Source organism: Anopheles merus, chromosome 3R, assembly GCF_017562075.2.
Source record: "Anopheles merus strain MAF chromosome 3R, AmerM5.1, whole genome shotgun sequence".
Classification (NCBI taxonomy): Eukaryota; Metazoa; Arthropoda; class Insecta; order Diptera; family Culicidae; genus Anopheles; species Anopheles merus.
This window is the reverse complement of record NC_054084.1, coordinates 7,109,965-7,135,471: the sequence shown is the minus strand read 5'-3', so window position 1 is coordinate 7,135,471 and position 25,507 is coordinate 7,109,965. Positions and strand designations below refer to the sequence as shown.

Below are 25,507 nucleotides of genomic sequence, written 5' to 3'. Positions count from 1 at the left end.
GACGATGGCTCGTTAATCGGTATCGGTATGTGCGTGCTGCTGCTGCTGCTGCTGTTACTACTATCGAGCCTGTCTGGAATGTGTAAGGATGCTGGCAGGTTGATGTTGGTGTACGTTTAAACGGTTTCTGCTGCAGCAATCGCCCCGAACAAACATTTACCGTCCCGCTTTTCGGGTGCGTGTGTGTGTGTGGAGAAAGATTACGACGGTCTGGTCTAATTAGAGGTTCCTTTAAGGTGTCAAGATGCGTGGTACGATGGGAAGCAATGTTGAGCCACTTGCTGGATTGCTCACGGGAGGGAAATTAAAAGGCAAAAAGGTCTTCAGAGCTGCGGAGCTGAATGATCTTATCAGAGATGGTGGTGGTGGTGCTAGGTCTATTGAGATGTTTGGTAAAAAAGGGTGTCTCTTATTTCGTAGCCAACGTTTATTGCTCTTCAATTAGTTGTTACAGGCAAATGGTAGGTAAATTGTGTGTGATATTGAAGTTGAGTATGTTTTTTGGAGCAAGGTTATTGCTTCCTTTTCTCCGAGCGAGTGAGTCATAATCGAAGTACGAACTAATAAATACCTCCATTAGAGCATCCCAGCAAGTCCCACTTTGCCTGCACCACTCAACCCAACCCAGAACCGCTGAGCTTGATTAATTTTATGTCAGGTCCACCCGGGGCAGCGCTCGATTAGGGTTGGCTGCTCCGTCCCCGGTGACCCTCTAGCGCATCGATGTCCTGGGATAAATTGCTAGACGTAAACAAACCCATTAAAGGCTGATAAAATAAAATACAACGCGTGGTGTAGGGTTTGAGATAAATAAACACAGACAAGCACACACACACACACACACAGAGAGATACAAGAGGAAAGCTCTGGTCCCTTTTTTGGAACACTCCGAGATCGACAGATTTTTGGAGCCAAATCAAAACCAAACTCCCCTTCTTTGCCAACCTTCCATCAGTCCGTGGAACGGCGATGAAAATCTAATAAAAAAGAATCGAACTCACCCATCGGACGGTCGCGGGAAGCGTCTCGGGATGAAGCGAGGAACCAGACTCCGTCTTGAGCCGTCTCCTTTCACTTTGTTATACATTTCATACCTCAGTTATGCTATAAATCAAACTTAAGAGTCCATAAATAATCGTTCGATACTTCATCTTCGTCTCGCGGGGGTAATGGGAATGGTGTACGCTCTTTGCTCTCTCTTTCTCTCTCTCTCTCTCTCTCTCTCTCTCTCTTTCTTTCCCTTGGTGTCTTCTATCTCTCCTGGGCCAAGAGTGAGAGAGACTCCTAAGGCTAATGCGCTCGAGGGATGAATCCCCTTTGGATGCTGGAATCATTGCGCCTCCAACCGGGGGAACCTGTTTCAATCTCGCTCGCGTGCGCGCACTCTAAACGCTTACAACCTATCCAGCAAAGCTTTTAGATGGCGTTGGTCAGCATTTTTCCCTCCGCATTTCACGCAGCAGCAGGACCGAAACAAATCCTCCCCATCCGAGACGGAATGTAGCGTTTGCGTGGCACTGATCGGAGGCTGAAGATTGTACAAACCTCAGAACCGGAGCGGAGGAAAACGAAACGTCCAGGTTGTGCGTCCCGGGTAAAAATATGCAGATTCGATTGAACATTCCATTCAGAGGAAGAAAAAAAAGTCGATCAGGTGCTGTTGCAGGCTAACGAGCGAGGCTAACACTTTGTAGCAGCGCACGCTGAAGCCTTTGCCAAGTGCAAAGGCGCGAGGTGTCGATCAACGTTAGTAACGATCGAACGGAAACATCATTACGCTGACAGTTGTCTCTGATTCGTAAAACAAATGGCTGCTGGAGGCTTCTGCAGGCTTTACTTTCACCCTCCCACCAGCTTCATTAGCCACAAACAGTCCTCCCAACACCTATCAAGGCTCCGTTCTGTACGATCTTTCTAGCTGAATATCACAGTAAAAAAAGCTGAATATCACAGTAAAAAGACGAAACGACGCTCCCTCTGCACGATCACGTCCGCTTCATTTGTCATCCGTTTTTATTACCCAATTAGGTGACGCGTAAGTCGATCAAATTAAATTTAATTAACCGTTGTCATGTCGATGCGATTCGTCGCAGCGCATCGTCAGCACTGTTTTGGCTGGAATTGCCAATAAATACGTCACCAGTAAAATTGGGAAGAAGTTAGCATACCGTTCCTTCCAACGCGCGTTCGTGCCCTTTTCTACCATTTTCTACCACAAAGCGCTTTGTTATGTACACATTCACCCGCACACACGCACACAGTGTGTTGCCACTTCCTGATGCTGTAAATTTGCCACTTTACGGCACAATTATGGAAAGTTTTCGCGCGCTAACATGAACGCTGACAGATGGCGCAATGATGGCGGGTTGGCTGGGGAACCTCATTTCATGGTTTTGCCACAAAACGTCCTTCCAGCTCGATGGTAACCGAAATCGTGCATTTGATGGAAAGTGTTTTTTGTTGTTGCTGTTGCTGTTGATGCTGTCTTTGGAGTATTCGCTTCCCGTCAGCACCGATGGAACGGTACCGATTTTGCGCCAGGATGGAGAAAAGTTGAACCTTTTTTTTACTGTGCAACTTGCGCTGTGTGTGTGTTTGCCCTCTGCCTTGCTTGCGTGATAATACTCTCCCACAGACCGCACAGATTTACGACACGAACTGTCCGATAAATCAGGTCACCACGAACGTGGGGAGCTGGGCAGGGGTGGAGTTTATCGTGTCGTGCTTTTATTTCTGCCACCGGATGTGAAAGTAGCTTTAGCGTTCCTTCGTGTATTATGTGTTATTATTTTTTTTTTTTTACTTTGCCCCAACTTGCTTCGGAAACAGGATAACTAACTACCACTGAAAGCCACCGGTCGCAAACGGAGGCTGTATTAATTCCCATCGCCGCAAGCGCCCCAACAAGGCGATCGCCAAATAGGATATCAGAAATCAGCCCGACAGTTGGCGGACGGTTCACTTAATCCGACGAGATAGCCGCTTCTGCGAAGGTAGGGAGCAGAGGGAAGATATTTTTGAAGCGACGTCAAAATGGAAGTCGTACTGCAGGCAGGGTAGAGGGAATTGGTGGAAGAAAAAAAAAGTCACTCATTAATCGGTAATTAAGCGCGCCAACCCCGTCCAGGGGGACGACAATCTTCCCATTGCCCGCCCGGACAAGTGGCTATCAAGAGCGGAGTAGTGCGGCTCAGGCAGGTCTTATCTTTATGTGTCACGAACTACTACTACTGCTGGGTTTTGGTTAGCTAAATGACATTACGGCGGCGTATGCGTATATCGCAATAAAACGATAATTAATTGGTTACCGCTTAACTGCAACTGGTTTTTCGGGTCGACCAGAAGCGACACCGGGACGTGCTTTCAGAAGCTTTCGGAAGCCGGCAGCTCCAGTGGAAGCCGTTGTCACATCGCGGCAGATCTACGAGGTTGCGAATGGCTGCCTTCTGCGAGCCCAATTGTGAGCGCATACTAAGAAGCTGCCTTTGCTTAAGCTTTAACCCATGGAGAGCTCTTTATCCCGCGCCGGGAATGGAGCGTGGTTGTGATAAAACCAGAAACATAAAACCACTCCAGCCACTCCAGCGAATCGGAAATGCCTGGGGTGTGACGATTAAACCCCAACCCGTAAACGGTGCATATTTTTGGAGCCCGGACGGTGTTTGTCACAACCACAACCTGCTTCGGTAGTGAGCTCCAGCTTGTTTATCTTAATGGATCTGGACTTGCCAGGTACTGCACGGCTGCCTGGTCTTGGCGTGACATAAACGCACACGGAGAGGAACGTGGAGTAGAGATTGGCGAGACCTGCGTCGCGTGTTGGCGTGCAATATAAATACCTAACCCTCATAAAAGCGTACTAAAAAAACGGTACGAAACACACAACCAGGAACAGTTACTGACCTCGGGGTAGTCACCATGCATGTGGTGATACAGTTGTTGCAAAATGGAACACCAGAGAGGGAGAGAGAGAGGGAGGAACTTTCTGCATCCGACCAGTTGGAAAATGCCGCAATGGTTGTTGGTGAGCTTCCAGGAAGCTTTAGTTATCTTTGGATCACCTCTGGGATTTTCACGTTTGGTACTGTAGATGATGTTAATGAAAAACTACACAGAAGAATGTAAGTGTACCTTACAAGGCTTTAGTCGGGAATTGCCTAGTTGCATATCTGAACTACTTAGTGTCCTATAGGACCTGACGGATATTGATCCTCTACTGGATCAAGTTATCGCTGTAGAAATGTTACCAATTCATGTACAAAATAGGAAGTTTAGGCAGCAAAGAATGTGCAGACTTAAACAGAAATGCAAACAAATATCGAAGGATTTTACTGGGGCGGTCCCGTGGTACAGTCGTCAACTCGTACGACTTAAGAACATGCCCGTCATGGGTTCAAACCTAGAATGGACCGTCTTCCCGTAGCAAGAATTGGCTATCCCGCTCTGTGGTAATGAATTAAATCTTGAAAGCCTGTATAAGCCGGCATGTCCGCGTAGGACGCTACACCAAATAGAAGAATTATCCAATAAATTCTTCTCTCTGCTCTAACCACTGTTATCTTCTGCCAACAAAATCGCTACTACATCGCTAAAGTAGTCGGTTTTATTCCTGGAAGATTTTGTCTCGTACTTGACCTCACAGAATACAAGATGGTCCATCGTAGCAATGAGTATTTGCTTCCTTCGCGCAGATGGCAAATGTCTTATTAGCCTAGAGAAGCAATGGTCGAAATATGTCAAATAGAATGTGTTCCTGAAGACTACATGATGTCTCATGTTGACAGAGCTCCTAACCAAGATTGTGCCGTTCAGACCCTCTGGATCTTCGTGTTTGTAGTATAAGTCATCCAGAGCTCCTTAAAGACAGTTCTGTTAGCAGTATATCCAAAGACAAGCTCGTCAGATCAAATTCGCCACAATAGGTACAAACCATTACGGTTTGTTGTAGTGTACTTCTACCCATCGTTCGACCCATCTGGATTGAGTGGTACCTATCATGGTGGCACAATCGCTCATCCTCCGCCCCTGCATGTCTAAGTCCTCCAAGCCGGTGTTGTTTCTCCAAACAAATGTCTCCGTTCCGATGAGCTCAGAGATTAAATGTTGCCATCGTCCTCAATCAAGCGAACGGTATTTACACTTCAAACAAAACCCCAACACTCGAGACCGATTGGCCGCCTGGCTCGCATCGTACCGGCTCGTTGTCTACCTTGCGAAGAAATTGCGCCAAAGCCCATCCCACCGTCCCTCGAGGAGCGGAGGAAAAAACACGCAATCCTCCCCCTCCGCGAGTTAGCCAGTTCGCAGAATTGCCTTCCCGCACTGCCAATCGCACTAGGCCAGGGGGGGGGGGAGGATTAGTGTCGCTCGGTGTCCATGGCACACACAAGCAAACGCACCCGTGGACCCCGTGGGGGGGCGCTCCTCAAATGTCAACCGGGTGGACCGGGCCCCGCTTCTCAATATCGATGCCCAACGGCAGCGGTTGTTGTTCAGTGTTTGGTGAATATTCAAATTAATCAACTACCGAATTTGTCCTGCCCATACCTTCGCATCCTCTCCCCAGGTTGCCCCTGGACGGGGTTGATTTCTTGAGAAAACCACAGGCTACCATCGGCTCGGCTTAAGCCGGGTTTAATAAGCCTCTTTGCCGTTTTTTTTTCGTCCTCCTCAGCTCTGGCCACACCCTCCCCCCCTTCACCTCTTCTCCAGGTGCAACTCCGATTGCGCGATCGCGTAAGCCTTCTGGTTTCTGCTGGATGATCATTTATTTTCGCCAGACGTCGCAACTGCAACACGTACACCCCGTCGCTGTCGTGTCCAACCGGCATCAAGTGGCTAACTGGGCGGATTAAGATGATGTATGTCTTTTCGGTGGAATTGACGGGCGGCTTGAGGGACGCTTGAGTGTGATTAATTCGGCCGTGCAAGCGTTTAGCGTTCCGGTTCGACCAAAGGGGAAATTCCGGTTGCTCGCTTGTGCATCGCAGGCGCGCGATAATAGTGACAATAGCCCCGTGCGGGTATGCCGGAGTTTGAAGTAGTCCGAAAACCCGTTGACACGCCACCACCACCCCGGGGCCCTGGCTTGAAGCGTAAATTATGCGTCACGTGAAAGTTCGCCAAAAGGGTTGTGTTTGCGTTACTGTTTAACATTTGCGTCGGTGACATTTCGTCGAATAGCACGCTCTCGGGGCTGGGCCCGGGCCCGCGGAATGGCCCCGATGAGTAATAAGTGACTTTTAAATGGAGAAGGTTTTGCTGAGCTGCAGCTTATCGTGAGCGTGATTCACTGCGAATCATAAATCTTAATTATAAAACAAACAAAGCAGTAGAAATCGGTTGTGTCCGATCGATTTGGCTGCCGCACGGAAGGTTTGTCGTGGTTAATGAGCGTACAAGACGCTGATAACGGGAGAAGCATAATAATTTTTTAAACAAAGAGCACAAGAAGCGTGAAATGAGAGATTTACTCGACGATAGGGTTCTCGAAATGCAAATACCGCTCCAGCTGTGTAGTCGATCGTGTCCAATCGCTTGTACCGCAACTAGCTACTCCTTGAGTGATAAACATATTTTTCCGATTTTCATACCCAAGTGACACACACCTAAGCCGGAAGCGTGACGAAGCGAATATCCTCATCCGATTACATCTACCGCACGAAACGGGTTCCCTTAATTACGGGCTACCGAACGTCGATAATTATTTAAATCACATGCAAAGCTCATCCTCTCTTCATGTAAGCTTTTCCTGTTTTTGTGCCCCATTTTGTGGCGCTGTTGAAAGGAAAACCATCATAATTCTGAACCGCTGGAAAATCAGTGCGCTGCCATTTCTCTTCTCGCACGCCTATCAATCGTCAGCTCAGCCCGGGAAGCTTTTGCCAGCTCAAAATGGCACCCCAGAGACACCACGCTTTCCCAACCCGATCCTTCCCTTTCCAGTGGTTTGTGGTGCCTGATCCAGTTTGGCGGTGGCGTGCCGTTAATCCTCGCCAATGTCTGTCTTCTGAGGAGGGGGAGATGAGGCAACGGAAAACCCGGCCTACGCCTATCGCCAACACCCTCGAAAAAGGCCAGACGTCGTCGTCGTCGTAGTCGTCGAATCTTAATTATGACGATATTTTTTATCATATTTTCCGATTAAATTACACTTCCACCACCGGTTGAGCTTCTGGTTGGTGTGCAAGAAGCACTCGCGCGCATTGGGCGGGTGTTGGTGGATGCCAGTGGGTGGTGGGGGTACACAAGCGCACAGATCAGATAGTGGGGGCCTGTCACACCGGGAGCTTGCGATCGTTAATAATCTTAATCCCGGTAGAGTTGCTCGCCGTATCGCGCGTTGCTGGAAGTCGCTCCCGGAGTGGTGGAGTGTGAGTTGTTTTTTTTCCTTATTCTTTCTCCTACTTCTACCAATGTTCGGTAGCCATGTACTTCGTTAACCTTGTCCGAGCCTGCAAGCACAGTACCTGTGCCCAGCACTGTCCCGTGATTGGCGTCCGGCTAAAGGTAAGCTTAATTTATTGATAATTAGATTTGATTCGATAACGATTAAATTCAATGGTTTCTGCTGGTGGGACGACATAAATTTACCGATTAGAACGGAGCTGCATGGTGGGGCAACCATGGCGTAGCGTATCGCACCGACCGAGCGCTTCTTTCGCAGCCACGATCGATCGATTGATCGACCGGTTGGATGCGGTTGGCTCCGAGCGCCCGAGCGTCTTACCGTTTGCGAGAAGGTTCGTCCGGAACCTCCCGGAGGCCGAGGCTAATCCGATCGTAAGCCGTGGATTTACGAGGGATATGTTCCGGCCCGCATCGTCATTGGTGGGTGGAGGGGGTTTCGCTTCTTAGAAGCACCCTCCGCGTGCCCCCAACCGGGAGGGATAGACAGGGATTTAAATAGGACATTGGACGCCGGGTGAATGCTTGCTTTACTTCATACCTTCATTTCTGCCTCCTACCGCTCGTAAGCTTCTTCCACACGTTGACGTTTGGCTTCGTTCAAAGGTGAAAGAAAAGTGCACCTTGAGGATTGCATTCTCGCTGCAGACACAGCCCCGGACACCGGGGTCCATGTTCCATCAAGCGCGGACAACAAAAAAAAAAAAAAAAACACCGGATGGGCCACCGAGATCAAGGATGGGATGTTAAAAATTCATTAAAACGCAATCTTGCTGAAAGCACCCGTTTGCACCGTTTTGCCCGACCCGGGGCTGTTCGTTGCAGACAAAAACGCGGGATGATGGCACGTAGACAAAAAGGAAAGAAAAACAGCTCCGTTGACAGGAAATAGCAATACGGGTAGTGCAGATGCGTTTTTTGTTGTTGTTTGAGCGGAAGACATTTTCCATCGACGAAAGCCAGACACGGATGTGCAGAAAAAGAGTTGCCAAGCGAAGAGTTCGGGCAGGGAGCTTCTTTGTCCAGAGGGAATTCTCATGACTGGGACAATTTTTCCGGTACGTGAAGCACACCAAACGAACTTCCAACAAAGGCCAACGCGAGACAATGTGTGCTCGGTGTGCTGGAGTTTCGGTAGCAGTTACACTATGATCAAGGGATGCTCGACCTGTCCCCAAGGTGGACAAAGGAATCAATACTTCCTGGAAGACTGGTTTTGCCCCAGAATTGGCACTGATTGCAACGTGGAGCTGATTTTAAATGGTTTTACACTGATGGAAAGCGTGCTCTTTGATGTGATAACTGATGTAATCTATTATTGATTTCCTTTGGAGCGATGCTTTGGCACGAAACATGTACCAAAAATAGGTTGAATCTTTCAAAAACTTGCTGACTCAACATCTCTTCAACTTTAGAGCACCATATTTTCATCTCTTTATCATCGGTGGCTTTCAAAAACTTGAAGTTGGCAGCGAAACGAATGCTCTTTAATAAAACATGAGCTGCTTATTGTGACAATGTTTCTCCTTTCTGCACATTGGCACACTGACTGCAAATTTAACCATCCAAATACTTCCAAAGGCACCATTTTAACATGCAACAGAACGCTAAGGCACCATTTTAACATGCACCAAAGCACTTCTGGCCCTCTACGCCATGCCTCACATACCCAGGAAGATGCCCTTTCCGCTTGGCGATTCTGGAAACGCATCACACCTCCACTGTCACCTCGGAGCCGGCAAAGTCCTCTACCTCCTCGGCCGGGCTCATGGTGAGCGGAAAAGTTTCGCACTCCCGTTGATAGATCGAATTACAAACTGCATCCACAAAATGGGCAAGTTTGTGCCCGTTGCGCTCTTGCGGCGGTGGTGAAAGTTTCGCTTCCACGCAGTGTCGCAGCGTCTTGAAATTGGATCTTGGGTCGGGTTTGCGGTTCCCCTTGCGAAAAAGGAGAATACGAAATTGTTGTCCTCTTCTGGTGCGACCACAAATAGAATCTTTTTGTCGGAATTTTGGGAGACTCCATGTGCTCCAATGATAAATTCTTGGTGTCCGGAAAGAAAGATGAAGCTTTATCGTGCTACTTGCAATGACAGGACAAAGTGATCCACTTTTTGGAGCATTCATTTGCTGCATGCAATTGATATGGAGGAACTGAACCACCATTAGCAGTGACTGGCTTAAAAAGGGTTTGAGGTATCGGTCACTATGTGGACCAGCTCATCGAACCCACCGTGGCCCAGTGCCAGGCTTGGTGCTAATTGTGTCTCGATGAAGCGTAAACCAATTCCCGAGCCTAATGAAAGTGACCTCGGCAGTAAACTCCCGGTGGGTCTCCCCGTGGAGTGAAATGGCACCGTATGTCTGTGTATGATTATGCAGCACATAATGTGCACTTGCACTAAAGGGTCGCGGTGCGTTGGTTTTTGTGTTGTGGATAGGTGCTTGACTGCTGCGTGAAAGCGTACATTCACCACAAGAGTCACCACTCTGTGCGTCATGCATCGATGCGTCAACGTAGCCGAGGCTCTCGTGTGTGTTTGTGTGTGTGTATGACTAGGCTATTCATTTCCATAAATCAGACGCGCCGTTAAGCTCCATTCTTTCCCACTGGTGCGCGGCACTAGCACCGATCGGTTGCATTAAACGCTGGCACTAATTAGCCATTAAACGCCAACACGCACCATGTCGTCGCAGTGACACTAAACCCCGGACCCGTTTTCCCCTCCCCCGGGGGGCTTTCTGGCTCGTCGACGGTGTACACGCAAACGGAAGCAAAAGCCCGTGGGCAGCAGCACCACCACCAGGGGATGAAGATGTCAACCGTGCTGGAGTAAAGGGAGCAGGAGGCGCATTAAAATGTCCTCCGGCAGTAGGCCGAGCCACTCGTTTGCTCGCGCTGCACATACGCGACACATTGCGACGTCCAAAACAACAAGCCGAATGCATAAAATTTAATGAAAATGTTGAAAAACGATTACGACCACGGACTGTCTTTGCGAATTTGCAGTGTGATTGTAGTAAATTTTGATTATGTCCTCCGGGGGGGAGTCTTGGGCCTGCTTTGGGACGTGTTTGCCCGACCGTCTGTGCAGCAAGTGCCCCTTGCTTTATCTCGTGGTAATGGTGGAGAGTTGTTTTTCGTGTTCGTGTTTGAGGAGAGGGGTTTTTGTGGCCTTTTTTGGGTCAATTTTTGGATGGGCGGTGGGTTTTGCGGGTACGTCCGGTTCGATCAGTAAGGTTGGGGTGAGCTAAATGATTCCATTTCGTACTGAAGCGTCGTTAAAATAAATCGCACGAAGCGTTTTGCAAAGGTGCTATTGGAAGGTATGGAATAGGCTGTAATGAGGATGGCAGTTAAATAGTTTGTGGCTTGTGTGTTTGCCTCGTTTTTAGTATCATTGGGATGCTTTTAGGATCAAAATGACAGATGGAAATGGCTGTGAGAGGTGCAATGAAACGTTTTGTTCTTGGAGGAAATTGTTATTGAATTGAACAGGTTTCGGTGAGATGGAAGTTTAAGAAGCTGTTTGTCACGCCATTAGTAGCACACTTAAAAACCTAGTCTTGCGAAGACCTTGTAAAGATTGTTTAATGTTTGTCGTACTTTTGAATAACCGAAAACCTTTTAATTCTGTATTTCCTGTCCACAAAATAACAGCCAAATAACAACAATTCCTCATACATAATAACACCCGAGGCAAAGAAAAATCCCAGACAACAGAGGGAAAAAACGTGAGCCAACGAAATGGACATTTAAATTATGAGCCCTTTGTTCGGCGAACGGCTTAAATCCACAAGGGATCCACCGCGGAAAGTCAACCACCAACGACAGCGAATGTTTGTTAGAAGTTTCTTGTTCCTTTCATCCCGATCCGCACCCCTGCGCTGTGTGAAAAGCATATCGACACCTCAAGACAATCGATGAGCTGCCTGCAAGAACAAAACCCTCTAATCTTGACCCACACACACACACACACAGACACAAACACACAGCAAAATACCACAAGTCGTCGGTTTTCTTCGCTTTTCTTTTCTTCGATCCATTCCCGGCCATCCCGTCGTAGGAAGGAGCGTAGCAGCAGGAACCCCCCACCGTCGCCTGAAACACGAGATGACAAGAAAAATGACCTCGATGTCACGTTTAGGCGACAAAAGTTGGGGACATCGTCCCGTCGTCGTCGTCGTCGTCGTCGTCGATGGCATTCGGTACATTCTTTACCATCTTTTGGCTGTTCGAAAGGCGCAGATCGCGTTTGGATTTGGAGCTGAGGTTGATACAGTTTTTTTCCTTCTTCGCTGTGTGTATTTTTAATCCTTCGGTCAGACTTCCTTAGCGGAGGTTCCTTTTTTTTCTCTACTACTGCTTGGAGCTGCTGCTGCTTGCTTTTTCCTTCTTTTCATCCTTCCTCTACTCTCTCAGTGATCCTCCTCCTCTCTCTCTATTTAAACTTTATTGCCATAATCGGATTATCTGTTAGGACTTATGGGTTACTTCCTTAGCTTTCCTGGCCCGACTGGAGCGGTTTCGTGGAATCGTGCACGGGGACCTCCAAACGAACCGTTCTTTACCTCTTTTTTTGTGTTTGTTTTGTTGATTCTTCGTTCCAGTTCTGTTGTGCGTGTGTTTTTTTCTTTCTTTCTTTTTGTTGTTGCTTATCAAAACTTCTTGCTTTTCTTGCTATCAAACTTTGCTCCTCTTCGGGTTTCTTCTGTGTTTTGCTTCTCATGTTTGCCCGTTTCATTTCAGCGCTTAGGTTTCGCTCATTAAAACGATTTTGCGTTGCTTTTTATCTTTCTTCTGACTTTTTCTCTCTGTTGCTTTGCAGTCTGCATCACCTCGCTTCGTTCGCCATGCCACGCTCAAGGTTCAATTTTCGATGGTTGTTATCCAACCGATATCTGCTACACGCGATGTGCTTGTGCGAATTGTGCTTTCGTCCGAAAGGATGTTGTGCCCGAACGGGAAAACCCCAAACGGCACACTAGCGATCCGTCTGGTCTCACGGCATTCGCCGGGCTTATTGAGCTAATGATATGGTTGAATTTTGCAATTCTTTCCAGAACTAATTAGACATCACGCAAATGAGTGGAACAGCCGATCGCCTTCTTCAACCCGGTTCAGGTCGATCATCAGCTACAGATCCTTTCCATCGCCATCATGGGAAGGCGCGCTGACCAGCAATTACTCTAATGAAAAGTCCACACTAATCCATTAGAGGCTCTTTCTGCTTGCGAGACACCGATACAGGGTGCAGAGCATGCAGCCAAACCAAGCAAACCTACTACTGGAGGCTAAAAGCCATGGGGCGGATAATTTTCTTTCGCCGATGCACATCAGTCGGGCATGAAACGCGTTAATGATCAACACCGATTGTTTGCTTTTTGAAAAATCATTTTTTTACTTTATTTCATTCGCTTCAAGACATTGGAGAAACATACAATAATAATAATATAAAAAAAACACATAATACAACTAATGATAATGATTGTACGATTTGTCGACCCTTTCTTACTGTGAAGCACTTCAGTCTAGTGCCGTCTAGTGCCGAAAACTAACATCCTAATAAGTTCTAGCGAAAAAAAAGCAACACCACAGACGAGCTGCAGATGTATCGAATGTTCGAGCGAATCACAAAAAATAACTTACTTGGTAGGAAGTTTTAAGCTAATCCTTACTAACCGACAGGTTCCTGATGTGTATGAGAACTTGCTCTATTTACGCTAATGCTTCACCGTCACAACAACTCTCACACACCAACGAAGCCCGTAAAAAAGGAGGGCCCACTGTACATGCCTGTACCCCGAAGCAGGGACATTAGATATGGTTGTGAGAGATGAAGCGTAAAATGCATACTAGAACCGGCAACTGTAATTGAAATCTACAAACACTACCCCTCACATCGAAGGACACCAACACTCACTCATCCGTCAAGGAAGTAGTTTTTTGTTATGAACGGTTATTCAGTTTTCTTCTCTTTTGTACCGGTTTCAGATTACAACTTCAACTCGCATACTTACAGCGTAATATATCACTAACAGCTGCCATGTTGGGGTTCAACGCGTTGGCAACGCGCGTTGGATAGTCAAAAAAAGGCACGTCCGTCTACGTGGAGCGTTTGTAAGAATCACTACCGAATCTAGCCTATTTCTCGGAACTGGGCTCTTAAATGCGAAGACTCTCACCTGTACAAAGTCGTTGAAGGAGAAGCTAGATCCTCCGCTAAGCTAATTCGGTTACAGACGTATCGGTTTACAGTATTGTCGAAGAAGCACTTCCTAATGCTACCTATTGCTAGCGCTTATCTCTTACTGGAAGTTAACACCGTGAAAAAACCGAGCGTTTGGTTTGTTCACTGACCTACCAAGGCTATTCAGCTGCAGATCATCAAGTAAAGGCACTGTTGGCATAACCACGCTATCGCTTAGTGTACTACTGTAGAGTCTATTTGTTACAAAAAAAATGGGGGAACTATTTCTTAAACTTCCTATTGCTCGTTTAAACGCATCAGTAAAGGAGGGGGAAAAGTAGTTCGACACTTGGTGTCGAACGCGTTGGATTCTAACCTAAAATTGGAGATGTACGCCTCGGAAGCACATTTCTAAAGTCGCAGTTTGTACTGTTGCCGCTCATGCCGCCGGATGTCTACTAGCGACGCATGATGTCCTCTATGCTAAAGCCCGTCTTACGTGGTGGCGGTGGCACTGCCGGAGCTACTACCTGCGGTGTTGTAGTGGTGGAGGACGAAGAAGCTACCGACGGTGTGGACGAAGCTTTCAATGAGCTGGAAGAGCCCGGTGACGCCAGCACTCCCGGGTGTGGATGGTGTGGAGAGGCTGCCGCTGAACTGCTACTAGGTCCGCTGCCGGGTCCAACTAGCACACTCGGAGCTGGTGCTGGTGGCAGTACGACGGGAAGGTTGGACAGGTTCGCAAGGTTGATCGGTACTGCCATTGAGCTCGGAGCTGGTGGTGGTGGAGGTGGCGGTGGAAGAGCAAGCCCCGGTGGAAGATGAGGTGAGAGCAGCACGGGTGATGCAGATGGGACGGACGGTGACATCAGTGGCATAGGTTCACGGTGCGGTGAGTCCGGAGGTCCCGAATGTACATCTTCCACAAGATGGCTCTTGTGAGGTCCACGGCTTCCCGGTGGCATGTGCAAGCTGCGACTCATAATGGGATGTGGCTCACCATCCGGGCCCATTGCGCGCTTGCGGAGTGGGATGTGACTGAGGAAGCTTCCACCTGCATCCAACATTCCTCCGCCGGAACTGCTTGTGATTGTTGCTGAGGCACGTCCAATCAGTCCCATCTTGTGGTGAAGATCACGCCGCACATGAAGCATCGGTACGAAGACGTCCGGTGCGTGTGATGAGGGATGTGGCATCACCATCGGGCCACTGTCGCGCGAGTCCTCGCCATGCCCGGCCGGATGCATCGAGCTGGAGTGCTGTGACGATTGGGAAGACATCGACGAGCGACTGCCGTGATCGTACTGGGGACGCATCGTGTACGGGCTCTTGGAACCCATCGGACGCTCGTGGTGACACTGGACTACCGGTGTGGGGTCCGGTTCGTGTCCCGCCACACTGATAAGATCATCTTCCTCTTCATCCTCCTCCTCGTCATCCTCCTCGTCGCGAGTGGCACGACGGCGCGCTTCCATCACCGATCGCCGGTCGTCCTCCTCCCGTTCGTCATCGTCCAGCTCGGCCGACACGGGCATATCGAGCGGTGGCGAAACGGAACGATGCCGTCCCGCGGGCGAGTGTACGGGTGAATCTACCTCCAGCACCGTTTCATCCTCATCCCCGCTCAGCTGATGCCCATCATCGTCCACCCCAACGTCGAGCGCTTCCGACGGGACGTCCCCGACCGTGTGCGTTAGGGCATGGCGTCGCAGGTCGCAGTTCCGGCGGAAGACTTTCCCGCACGAGTTGCACTCGTACGGCTTGTGGTCGGTGTGGGTGAGCAGGTGCGTCTTCAGGTTGGAGCGCTGGTTGAAGCTCCGGTTGCACACGGGACACTTGTGCGGCGATTCCTCCATGTGCAGGATCTTGTGGACGGCGAGGGTGCGCGACTGGCAGAAGCCTTTGCCACATTCGGTGCATTTGAATGGCTTTTCCTTCGAGTGGATGTATCTGCGAAAGAGCGAGAAATGGTACAAACATTAGTACAGGGTTGGCCCGGGTCAGGTTACGAAATCGGGGTCGCAGTCAACGAGTGACCTCGAGACATTTGGGGTATTTTTAGTGTTTTTTTTTGGAGAAACGATTGTCGATTCTGAACTGATTGTTTGAGCGGCGGCAGACCGTTACGTCTTCCCCTGAAAGGTGATACGGGTTCAAGGAGACGAAGAAAATGTTTTGAAGCTCTGAGTCATGATGCAAGGGTGCTGAAGAAGAACATTAAGTTTCAAACTGCTCCAAAGAGATTTTCATATCGTTTAAAGTCCTTCCAAAGATCAAACTGTAGCTTTAACTCTTCCAGTGAAACCATGTATCAGATTGTGATTGTACCTTTATGTCGCCATCATTCATCGATGGTTTAATGCTAATTTCATTTTCCTTCAAGATCGATCCGTTGTCGCATGTCATCGCCAATTCATCATCCTAAAACCGATCTTGAAAGGAAGATATCTCCCATGCAAGGAAGGCTCCCTCCTATGACCATGACGTACGGGCCATTTTACCAGCGGGCGTATCGAATGATACGATTGTTGTGGCGGGCTTTTCCATTACGTACCATTTTCGGCTCGGAGTTCCTCTTTCCCCGGAGCTTCAGGTTAATTTGCTTCGTACCGTACAACTTGTTATGGAATATGGAAGTAGCCGTCTTTATCTTGTGTGTGTGTGTGTGTGTGTTTTCTCGCTACTCTATAACCAAAAGCGTATCCAAAGATCCCAAGAACTTCACCGGCTCACGTCAACGGCAGCCATCGGCAGCCCTCTGCCTGAAGATGGCCATCATTGGATGTGTTTTTTCATGCCGCGCTGTGGTGGCTGTTTGTACTAAATGCTATCGAAACACGAAACATCACCCCCCCACCCCCTCCAACCACCCACAAAATGTTCGCCCGTGTTCCGCTGGAGCTGTAACACGGTTATACCGAGAGCACCAGTTTGCACAGTCGACTGTGAAAGTGGAAGAAGTCGCCACCGTGGTGGAATGGAAAAACAATCACAAAACCATGAAGGATGGGCTGAGAAAGCTAGGAGGCGGGTTTGCCTTCCTTTTTTACCATCCCTTACTCCGTGTCGTTGTATCATGGTCGGGATTTTCTCGGTACAACCTGGAAGCCCGCAGCGACGGCAACCTCGGAGCGAATCCAATTCGAAAGGATTGATTTCTCGCCGGTGCGCTGGGAAGGCAAATGATGGCAAAAAGATTGCATGATACGGTTGACTGGTTGAATAGAGATGGTGGGGGGGATGATTTAACGAGGAATCAGAAGGAACGCTTGTTGCCCTTGGTTCGCCTCAAAACACGGGACGTGTGTAGCAGCGTGTTTGAAGTGCATTTGCTTCAACGGGCTCGTCTCTGGCGCTCCATCCTTTTGGTTGGTTCGATCTGATAAGAAAAGCCCGCAAGACCACCGACGCATTGGAAGGAGGGGTGGTGGTGGTCCTGCATCGAACCGAGAGCGCCCTGCCGCATCGATATTGAATTAATGAATAGCAAATATTGATGCTGGGCTGTGTATTGACTGTTGCTGGTGCGCTTTACTGGCGCGTGGCGTGCGTATCGATTCGGAGCTGCAGTGTTGCGCAGGAACGCTACAGTGTGGTCTACATTGTTGCAGCTTCGCTTGCAAAACCAGCCTACTGGATAGGCAAACAGATTTATTGGATGTTTTCATTGCGAGACAGAAATAGCTTCCTCTCGCTCTCTCTCTTCCGCTACAAATAATGTTGAGAAAATAGAAAGAAAAATCAAACTGTTGTGGTTGACCAATAAGCCGAAATCACCACCACGAAAGTACGTTGATGATACGGGCTTGCAGAGTGGTGATTTAGGTAGTGCGCAAGTCAGTGAAATGGCTTAAGCCCATCCAAAATATGCACAATCCCTCCCAGCGTTGAGAGGCTGCCGTTGCCAAAAAAGAAAACTATCCCACCGCCAGAGTTGTGACGGTGGCATAATTTATTGGGTAATTTACGACAGAAGCAGAGACCACCATTGCCATTCCCGGATCCACTTTTCGACAGTTTTACACTTTACCCTTGGTTGTCGTTGGCTCGAGGCTGCTGCTGGTGTTGGCTTTTTTTTCCTTTTCGTTGTTCGCTTTTCGCCGCGACGTTCCCACAGACACAGGCCCTGTCTCATTAGCCGGAAACTACACCGAGGCCCCGTATATCATGTGCGCGGTTGCAAGCGGATGATTTAGGAATTATGATAATAATGCACACACAAACACACCATAATCGGCGTCATCGGGGCCCGGGGAGGTGGGAAAGAAGGATACTGCCCTGGAATCATCATCTGTCGCCCTGGAGCTTCTTACACGGCACGGACGGTAATAAAATAAACGTCACACAACTGCTGCACTGCTGCAGTTGTTGCGCCAAGCGCGTAAAGCAGTTGCACGGTAGGACATTACTCTTAGTAGCTTAATTAGCAGTAGCCTTTCGCCTGGGCTGTTTAGGCCGCTCCCGGGTGATGGATCGACTCCGACCACCAACCGACCGAAACGGACAACGTACTAACTGGTGCATCATTAGTGTTGCGTTAACGATTCTGGACTGGGCCGGGGAAGGGGGGGGGGGGAAGGGAATAAAAGATTTAAACACACGAACAAACAAATAAAATTCCCATTGCGACGAGTACAACCCCGGCGGTTGTGCGAATTTGTGTCCCCAAAAAGCACCGGAGACCACCCGAGCTGATGCTTGTAGTTACCTTGTTCCAGGAAGTCAGAGCGAAAATTTACATGCAACGGGCTGGGTTTGGTTAGAAATGACATGCTCGGGAATGGCATTTAGAGGCAGGATGATGAAGGCCACCGTGAACAACACCCAGAGGAGAGGCAATGTTTCGGCGCTATGTAAGCTTCCTGCAGCACAGAGCCCATTTTGTGCTGCCGAATGCATACATGCAGGCGCTGTGCGCGTTCCAATCGCATCGAGTGCTGCGGTTTTGCGTTTCGTGGTAGAAGAGCTACAAAATTGCTAACCGAAACTGACATTCCATCGTGGGTAACGAGGGATGAAATTAAGGACGATGGTGGTGGAACTTTGTGACTCGTTTTATGTGTTTTTGGTATCATTTTAAATCGAATTTCGATCTGATGTTATGAAGGTTCTTTAAAATTAAAAAAGGTGAATTAAATTGCATTTGCACATTCAGTAGCTGGGCACAGCTTCAACCAAATTAAGCCTGTTAATTATTTGTGCCAGCCAAAACTGAAAGCTTCGTGGAAGATGAGTCCTATGAAAATGGGGTTGGAATTATGCATGAGCTTCAAATGGACGGTCCGTGCCTAATTGATGACAGATTATGGTTCAGCGGCTCCAACTCCGCAATGCTGCACCCGGTACAGTGACCTAGCCATTGGAGATCAATTTCCAACAATTCTTTACAAAAAATAGACCCACCACGGAAAGTGGTCGGGTGAAAAGAGACGTGGAAGCGGGATTTCCTATCGTTAATGCATGTGATGCACGCATGTGAAATTATTTATTGGCTCAGCAAATTTGAATCTGTTTGACCTGAACGCCGATCGCAACAACAGGTTTCCCGTGCCGTGTACGCCTTCTGGTCGAATGGTCACCGAAATGCAACGCGTGTAGTCGGGCAGCATGTTGCAGCGTGTTTGTGCAGTGCAGCTTCCGGGAAGGTTGCATTTCGTTTGGCCCGGAAAGTGCTGATAGTACCAAAAGCACACGCGTACATGGAAGTGCTGCGGGTCTTTCCGGGATGTTTTGCACATCGAATTGCACCGGTAAACCGGTTTCGGGGGATTAAGGTCGTGCAAGGGTAGTTGTCGGCCCAAGAGACCAGTAGTAGTGGATAGAAGGTGATTAAAGCTATCATAATTAATTATATTTAATCAGTGAGATGTCGTGTGGGTCGGATACTGCTTCTTTCGTTGCGCTGCTTATGTTAATTCTTGTTTTATTTATTCAAGCTCAAAGACGTGCTGCTGCAGTTGCAGTTGACTCACTGCATCTAATAGCATTGCTGTACTGCCTACAGTTACCACGCATCTGAGGAAGCTGTAAATGTAATTAAATACACCATCATTCACAAGATCTCGTGGGGCGGGGAAAAAATCGATTTGTCAAGCCAGTACCCGCTGCGTCTGCAAAACGTATGACGCCTTCGATTGCAACAAAGTACCCGAGCCGAGCCGCACTCAACCGCCATGCTCCGAACCCTCCGGAAGGGTAAGTGGGATATTCAATAAGCAGCTTAATCCGGGAATATTAGCATCAACGCTCTCTGCCGCTTCAAGCAGCCAAACGGTACACAATGTAAGCTTCCGCCACTGCAATCGATGCTCAGCGGGGTGGAAAAATATTAATCCGATCAGTGCCGACCGTGTACCATCTCCACCGTCTACCACCGCACGGGACAAAATGTGGGATGGTGCAGAAACAAACACAAAAAAAAAAAACATTCACCCGAGTCTTGCGATTAATTGCTTTTTTACTTAAGCGATTCAAAACGGAAGGTTTGATAAGATCGGGCTGAACTGTTGATCACAAACTAGCTGTCACGACTAGGGAGACGACGCGAAGCAAAAAAGGAAAGAAATCGTTCTCGAGAGCAAAGATGGAAACCAGTTCGAGGGTGTGTGTGTGTGAAGATTGCAAAAGCACACGCAGAAGGGGCTTAAAGGGTGTAGCAGCAAAAACACACAGCCCCTCAAACCACTCGAGAAACTGGTTTCGTTGGCGTGCGCGTTATCTTTATCGACCATCGACCAACGACGATGACGACGAGGACTGAAGAACGGTCGTCGTAACTCCGGAGATGTTTCCCGGAGCCAGATGAGCTTACCAAAGTGTGTGTGTGTGTGTGTGTGCTGCTCAAGAACGTCGCAGAACGACCGGATGTGCGGGATTGATATTCATGAGCGGTAGAATGTCGCTGCCACAGCGCGGCGAAAGGAAAGGCTTCTGATAAGGAAAAGTTGATCGAGCTATTGATGCTCTAAATTAATTTCCTGCAAACCGGCGACGCCTGAAGGTAGACAATTAGTGGAGAAGACAACAAATGAAGTGGAATGTGCCTTAAGAGCTGTATCATTTTATTCGAATGATGATATCTTTTTGAATTAACAAACGCTTGAATGTTAATTCAGATCAAAATAAACGCTGAATCTGATTATTGAAAATAGTTCCTAATTTTTCACCTTGACAGTAATAGGTTTAAAATTTCAATTTTAAACTCTACCGCTATCAAAACAGCGTTCCAAAGCTTCCAAACCACTCGACATTGCGGAGGTGATTGGAAGTGATCAAAATTTCACCGAAAACGGTGGCTCACTATCGATCGGCAGCATCGATTCGCGCTGTAAGCTGATTAACTGCGACTCATAATGTCTCCTGTGCGGTGCGATGGAAAGCAGCCACGGCCATAACCGGGAACACCATAAAACCAACGCCCGAACCAACACTGCCGATACTTTAGCATCATCAAACCATACCGATGGAGGGTGAGATGAGGTTAAAAAAAAACCGAAACAAAATCAACCATCGGCGGACGAAGTGACGAGCAGCTTAAGCTACAATTTTCCACTTCCGAGTGTAAAAAAAAGCAGCACAGGGAGGAAAAGGATTATATTTTATACGCTTCACTCGTAAATCGAATTTTCAACTACGCGGAGAAAAGTGCGAAAATTCGTCGCTTTCCAGCCCAGGATGTACTGACTCAGTGCGTTGACGCAGTTATAAAAAGGCTTTTTAGAGCGACTGAGTGTGTGTGTGTGTGTGTGGAAGTACATTTTAAAAAGTGCCTCATCTGAGACTTTGTAACAAACGACCGTAAAACACGCTGCTGCTGCTGCGAGTGTGTGCGTCATTCAAAAATACCGTTTTTGTGACACCCTGAGGTCAGCAAGGATGCGCATGGAGCATATGGAGCTCGCACACAACAAAAAATCCCCGAGCGACGGGTAGCTTATGTGACACTTTTTGGAGGGTGGTGGTAAGTGAGTAGCTTTTCGTGTCTTTTTGTGAGGGTCATAAAATAGTGAAAATAAAAAAAAGGAACACACAAATACTCCACTGTCCACACGGCTCAGTGCGTCACTGATTTATGTTTGGCAATTGAAATCACCTGCAAACAGTTTCAGCCACACAAACGAACATTTCCCGACCGGTTGGTTTATTTTGGGATGGATTCCGCCCGGCTGGGGCGGTGAAAAAAGCGCACACAGAAACAGTCGCGCGCGCGCGCGATGAAAATAATGGTTTGAGAATTGAATATTAATTGATTTTTTGTATCCTTTCCCGCTGCGGCCAAGCGTATACAGGTTGATGCTTGAGCAAACGAACGGTAAGGTACTTCCCCACTCGCCGTTCGGTTCGTCAATATTGGTCCATGTTCAACAGCAACTCCACTCCGATCTCGCTCCCATTCACTCTTCAAGCTTTGGATGCACCGCAACAATGCATCTCAGTTTCGGAGCGGTTCGGAATTGGTTTTTTGCCCGCCCAGCTTGAGAATAAGCTCGAATATGTGGGTATTGTTTTTACCCAGTCGCCTTGAACCTATCCATCTGTGTCTGTGAGCGGCGGAGAATTATTTAATCCACTCCAGTCTGGGAGAGCCACCAGCTCCCTTAAACCGTTCCGCCACTTGATGGATGTACTCGGAGCGTACTCGAACGCTTCGCACGCTGGACGCGCTGTTTGCTTTAACGATGACAAGACGAAGACCCGGCGAAGATTAAAGCGTCAGCACCGACAAGTTCAAACATTACGCCACACATCACCGGAGCGGTGTACATCTTCGGAGGAGGTCTTTTGAACCTCCGCGGTGGACAGGTTCGGTTTTGCGGAGTGGTAGAAACAAACACACGTATCCTCTGACGCTCTGATGGGCAACTCCACCAAACGGTTTCCTTTCTGGCAAGGGGATGTCTCTAAATGGGCACACACAGGCCGAAATTGGTGATACGGTCAGAAGAATGTAACCAACGTGTCACTGCTCAACCGCCTCACCGTCCGATTGGAACCATTAAAAACGTTTAGCATTTTTTGTCACTTCTGCTTTTTTTTAAAACTCCGCGCGGCAATAAATAGCTTTATAAGATTGCCCCGAAAAAGCTCCTCACCATCAGATAGGTGATGGTGGAATAGCAAAACACAAAAAAACCGCACAGGCAAGGGTCCCATCATATCAGTTTGCTATCGGATCAATTCGATCGGTTGCGTCAAGCGTTATTGGTCAAGCGCTGGACGCTCCATTAATCTACCATCTGCCAATCTGGAGCTAGGCTGGCTCTAATAGCCCTCAGAGCTGAAGTCACTCCCCAAGAAAAAGAAAGAAAAAAACGAAACCAAAATAAATAATCGAACCGTTTAAGCTCCGTCCCACCACGTCCAAAACAGGCACAGGGGAACGCACCAATGAGCCACCCGAATCCTCATTTGCACACCATTCGATTCGCCGCCATTTGCCCGAACGGTGGACTGCCAATATCTGCCGACATCTTTCGCGGCTGGTAATTAGCATAATTAAGCGATACGAGCCGCTGGCAGGCTATATTTTATATCAAACCGTACGCTGTCTGCCTAACTTTGTGTGCTTTTTTTGTTGCTTCGTTTATGGTGGGTTGACCATTTCCTTACGATCGCTTCGTTTGGCGTTGCTCTGAGGTCGCAATGCTGCTAATGGGCTGCTGGTCGCAATGCTGCTTATTTGATAGATATTTCACACACCCGTGTCACCGTAATTCGCACCCGCAGAAGCGTCAAAGTAATACAATTCTTACATCTGCCAGGCGCTATGTAAAGAGACTTTCCAATTATAACTGAGATGTAAAATTTAGTATCCATATAAAGTCGCGCGGATGTGTTTTGCACACTTTCAAGAACACTGCCGCCAAAGGATCCCCAAAGAGAGGATCGATCCGTGTCGGAGAATGATTTACGAACGTGATCCGCTCCTTCGATCGTGGTGCGGTTTATGATGGCGGGCTCGAGCGCGTTTGTTGATGTATAATCATCTAGGATCAATCCGTTTAGGATCCGCTGTCTCAAGGACAGTCTGACATTGGCGTTTAAGGAAAGGGTGAGCAGTAAAAACTGAAGAAAAAACCCCCGCAGCATAACCACAGAACCGCACGAGACCCGAAATGATTTTTTAATAGAGGGTGAATTCGTCTAAAATTATGTCTACAGTTTCGGTTCACACGCGACGATAACCGCACCGGGCGACGGGCGTCGGGATAACTCCCAAGCTATAAAAGATGCATTTGAGTGTACGTCTCACAACAAAAAAGAAGCATAACTGGAAGGTTTCTTTGCCCAATTCAGGTTTGATTGCATTTTGCGGTTTCGCTAGAGCGGTCGTTAGGGTTGGAAGAGCCTGGGAGGACTGGGTGAGTGAATGATTTTATGTCGCTTAGACGTAGCCGCACGGGATCAAAACTTTGATGAAGTTTTGTCGGGCAGAATATATTTTATTACTCTTCCGATAAGCGATAAATTTTATCGACCGGCGGCTTAAGTTGGAAGACTGCATGAAGCCTACAGCGCTGCGACCCGTTTCGCAGACTTCGAGCAGGTATCTTCGAGGAAACTGTTTTACTGCTGATTGGTTTCGCTTTAAATGGAGACTGACAACGATGAAGAGGATTCTATTGGAGTGTGAAGTAACGAGCAGTGGGGTTTTTTTTCGGCAGTGCTGTCTACCATTTCCAACACCACAAAGAACACCTGCCACAGATTGGTCCACGACTCTGCTCCGAACGCACAGCACAATTACTCACAATCAGCGCTGTAACGCGAAGTGTGAACTGTTGAGAATTGGTAATTGATTTCTAATGAGCTCGCGTTGTCTAGCGTTACCACCTAGGGCCTAGGAATGTGGCCACAGTGTGAACAACAGCGGGCAAAAAAAACGGGCTCTTTCAGCTAATGGATACTAACCCCACAAGCAACAAGCCCACAGACAGCTCTCCGGCACTGATTCTGTGGCCGATTTTTTGACCTCGATCGATCTCGCGCCCGCGGAAGACAAATGGTGAGTGGCTTCAGCTCAGGCAACCGTCGCAACAATGAGTTCAGGCATAGCAAGTACACAAGGCATCACACACACGCACACGTGAAACGTTGGGACTAGGTTTTGGATTGGTCGTAATTACGCGGGCATTTCGTACGTGTACGTGAAAGGCTGGCTCGGGGAGACATTGGCGTGGTCCAATTTTCTTCCAAAACCACTGACACAGACACAAGGAACTGGATGGAGCGGGTTGAAATTTTGAAATTAATCACCACCGGGACCGACCGAGACTGGAGGGATAAAAATCTCAGAATACACCTTGAACGCACCTTTTTTTCCTTATCCCAAAGGAAGGCGTTTTTTGAGCTCCCCTTTTGTTGTTTGCAATATTTTATTTCTCGGCGCAAATGTTGCGCTCATGCGAGGAGAATGTGCGTGGTAAAACAGGGAATACATTCTTCCATCTCTGTGTGTGTGTCTTGTGGGTCTCGAACGATCAGCGCGAACGAAAAAAAGCCTCTAATCATTAGGTGCATGAAATTATTCATTACCATCATCGAAATGGCGCATTCCAGAGGAAGGCTTGAGAGGTTAAAATTTTTCACAACATTTCTTCGTTGTTCTTTGGGGGTTTATGGCACAGAGCGCAGGTAATTGTTGGTCCGAAAGTGCTCTGCACGAGGGAAGTCACCACTTCGCGTTCCGGTGTGCATAATTATCCTCTCCACAGGATATTGTGTGTGTGTGTGTGGCTGCACGGACGATTGATGATCGGTGCTGCGGTCTGGTACGATTGATGTGCAATTCCACAAAGAATGATGAACGACGACGATGAAGGCGACGTCCAAGCCAGCTTGTTGCACACCCGCAGGCATTATGCAATTTTGCCGATGCACACACACACACACAGGCACAACGGTCCGTC

General features: G+C 48.2%; 1 protein-coding gene across 1 annotated transcript in view; it reads right to left on the bottom strand.

The window, feature by feature from the left end:
* Nucleotides 1-12,784: 12,784 nt before the first annotated feature.
* LOC121596192 (protein bowel) overlaps nucleotides 12,785-25,507 on the bottom strand; it is a 41,984-nt gene continuing 29,261 nt past the window's right edge. Inside the window, exon 3 of the mRNA XM_041920915.1 lies at nucleotides 12,785-15,548. Within this exon, the coding sequence (XP_041776849.1) occupies nucleotides 14,057-15,548 (1,492 nt within the window). The 3' untranslated portion in view covers nucleotides 12,785-14,056. The remainder of the gene's footprint in view (nucleotides 15,549-25,507) is intronic.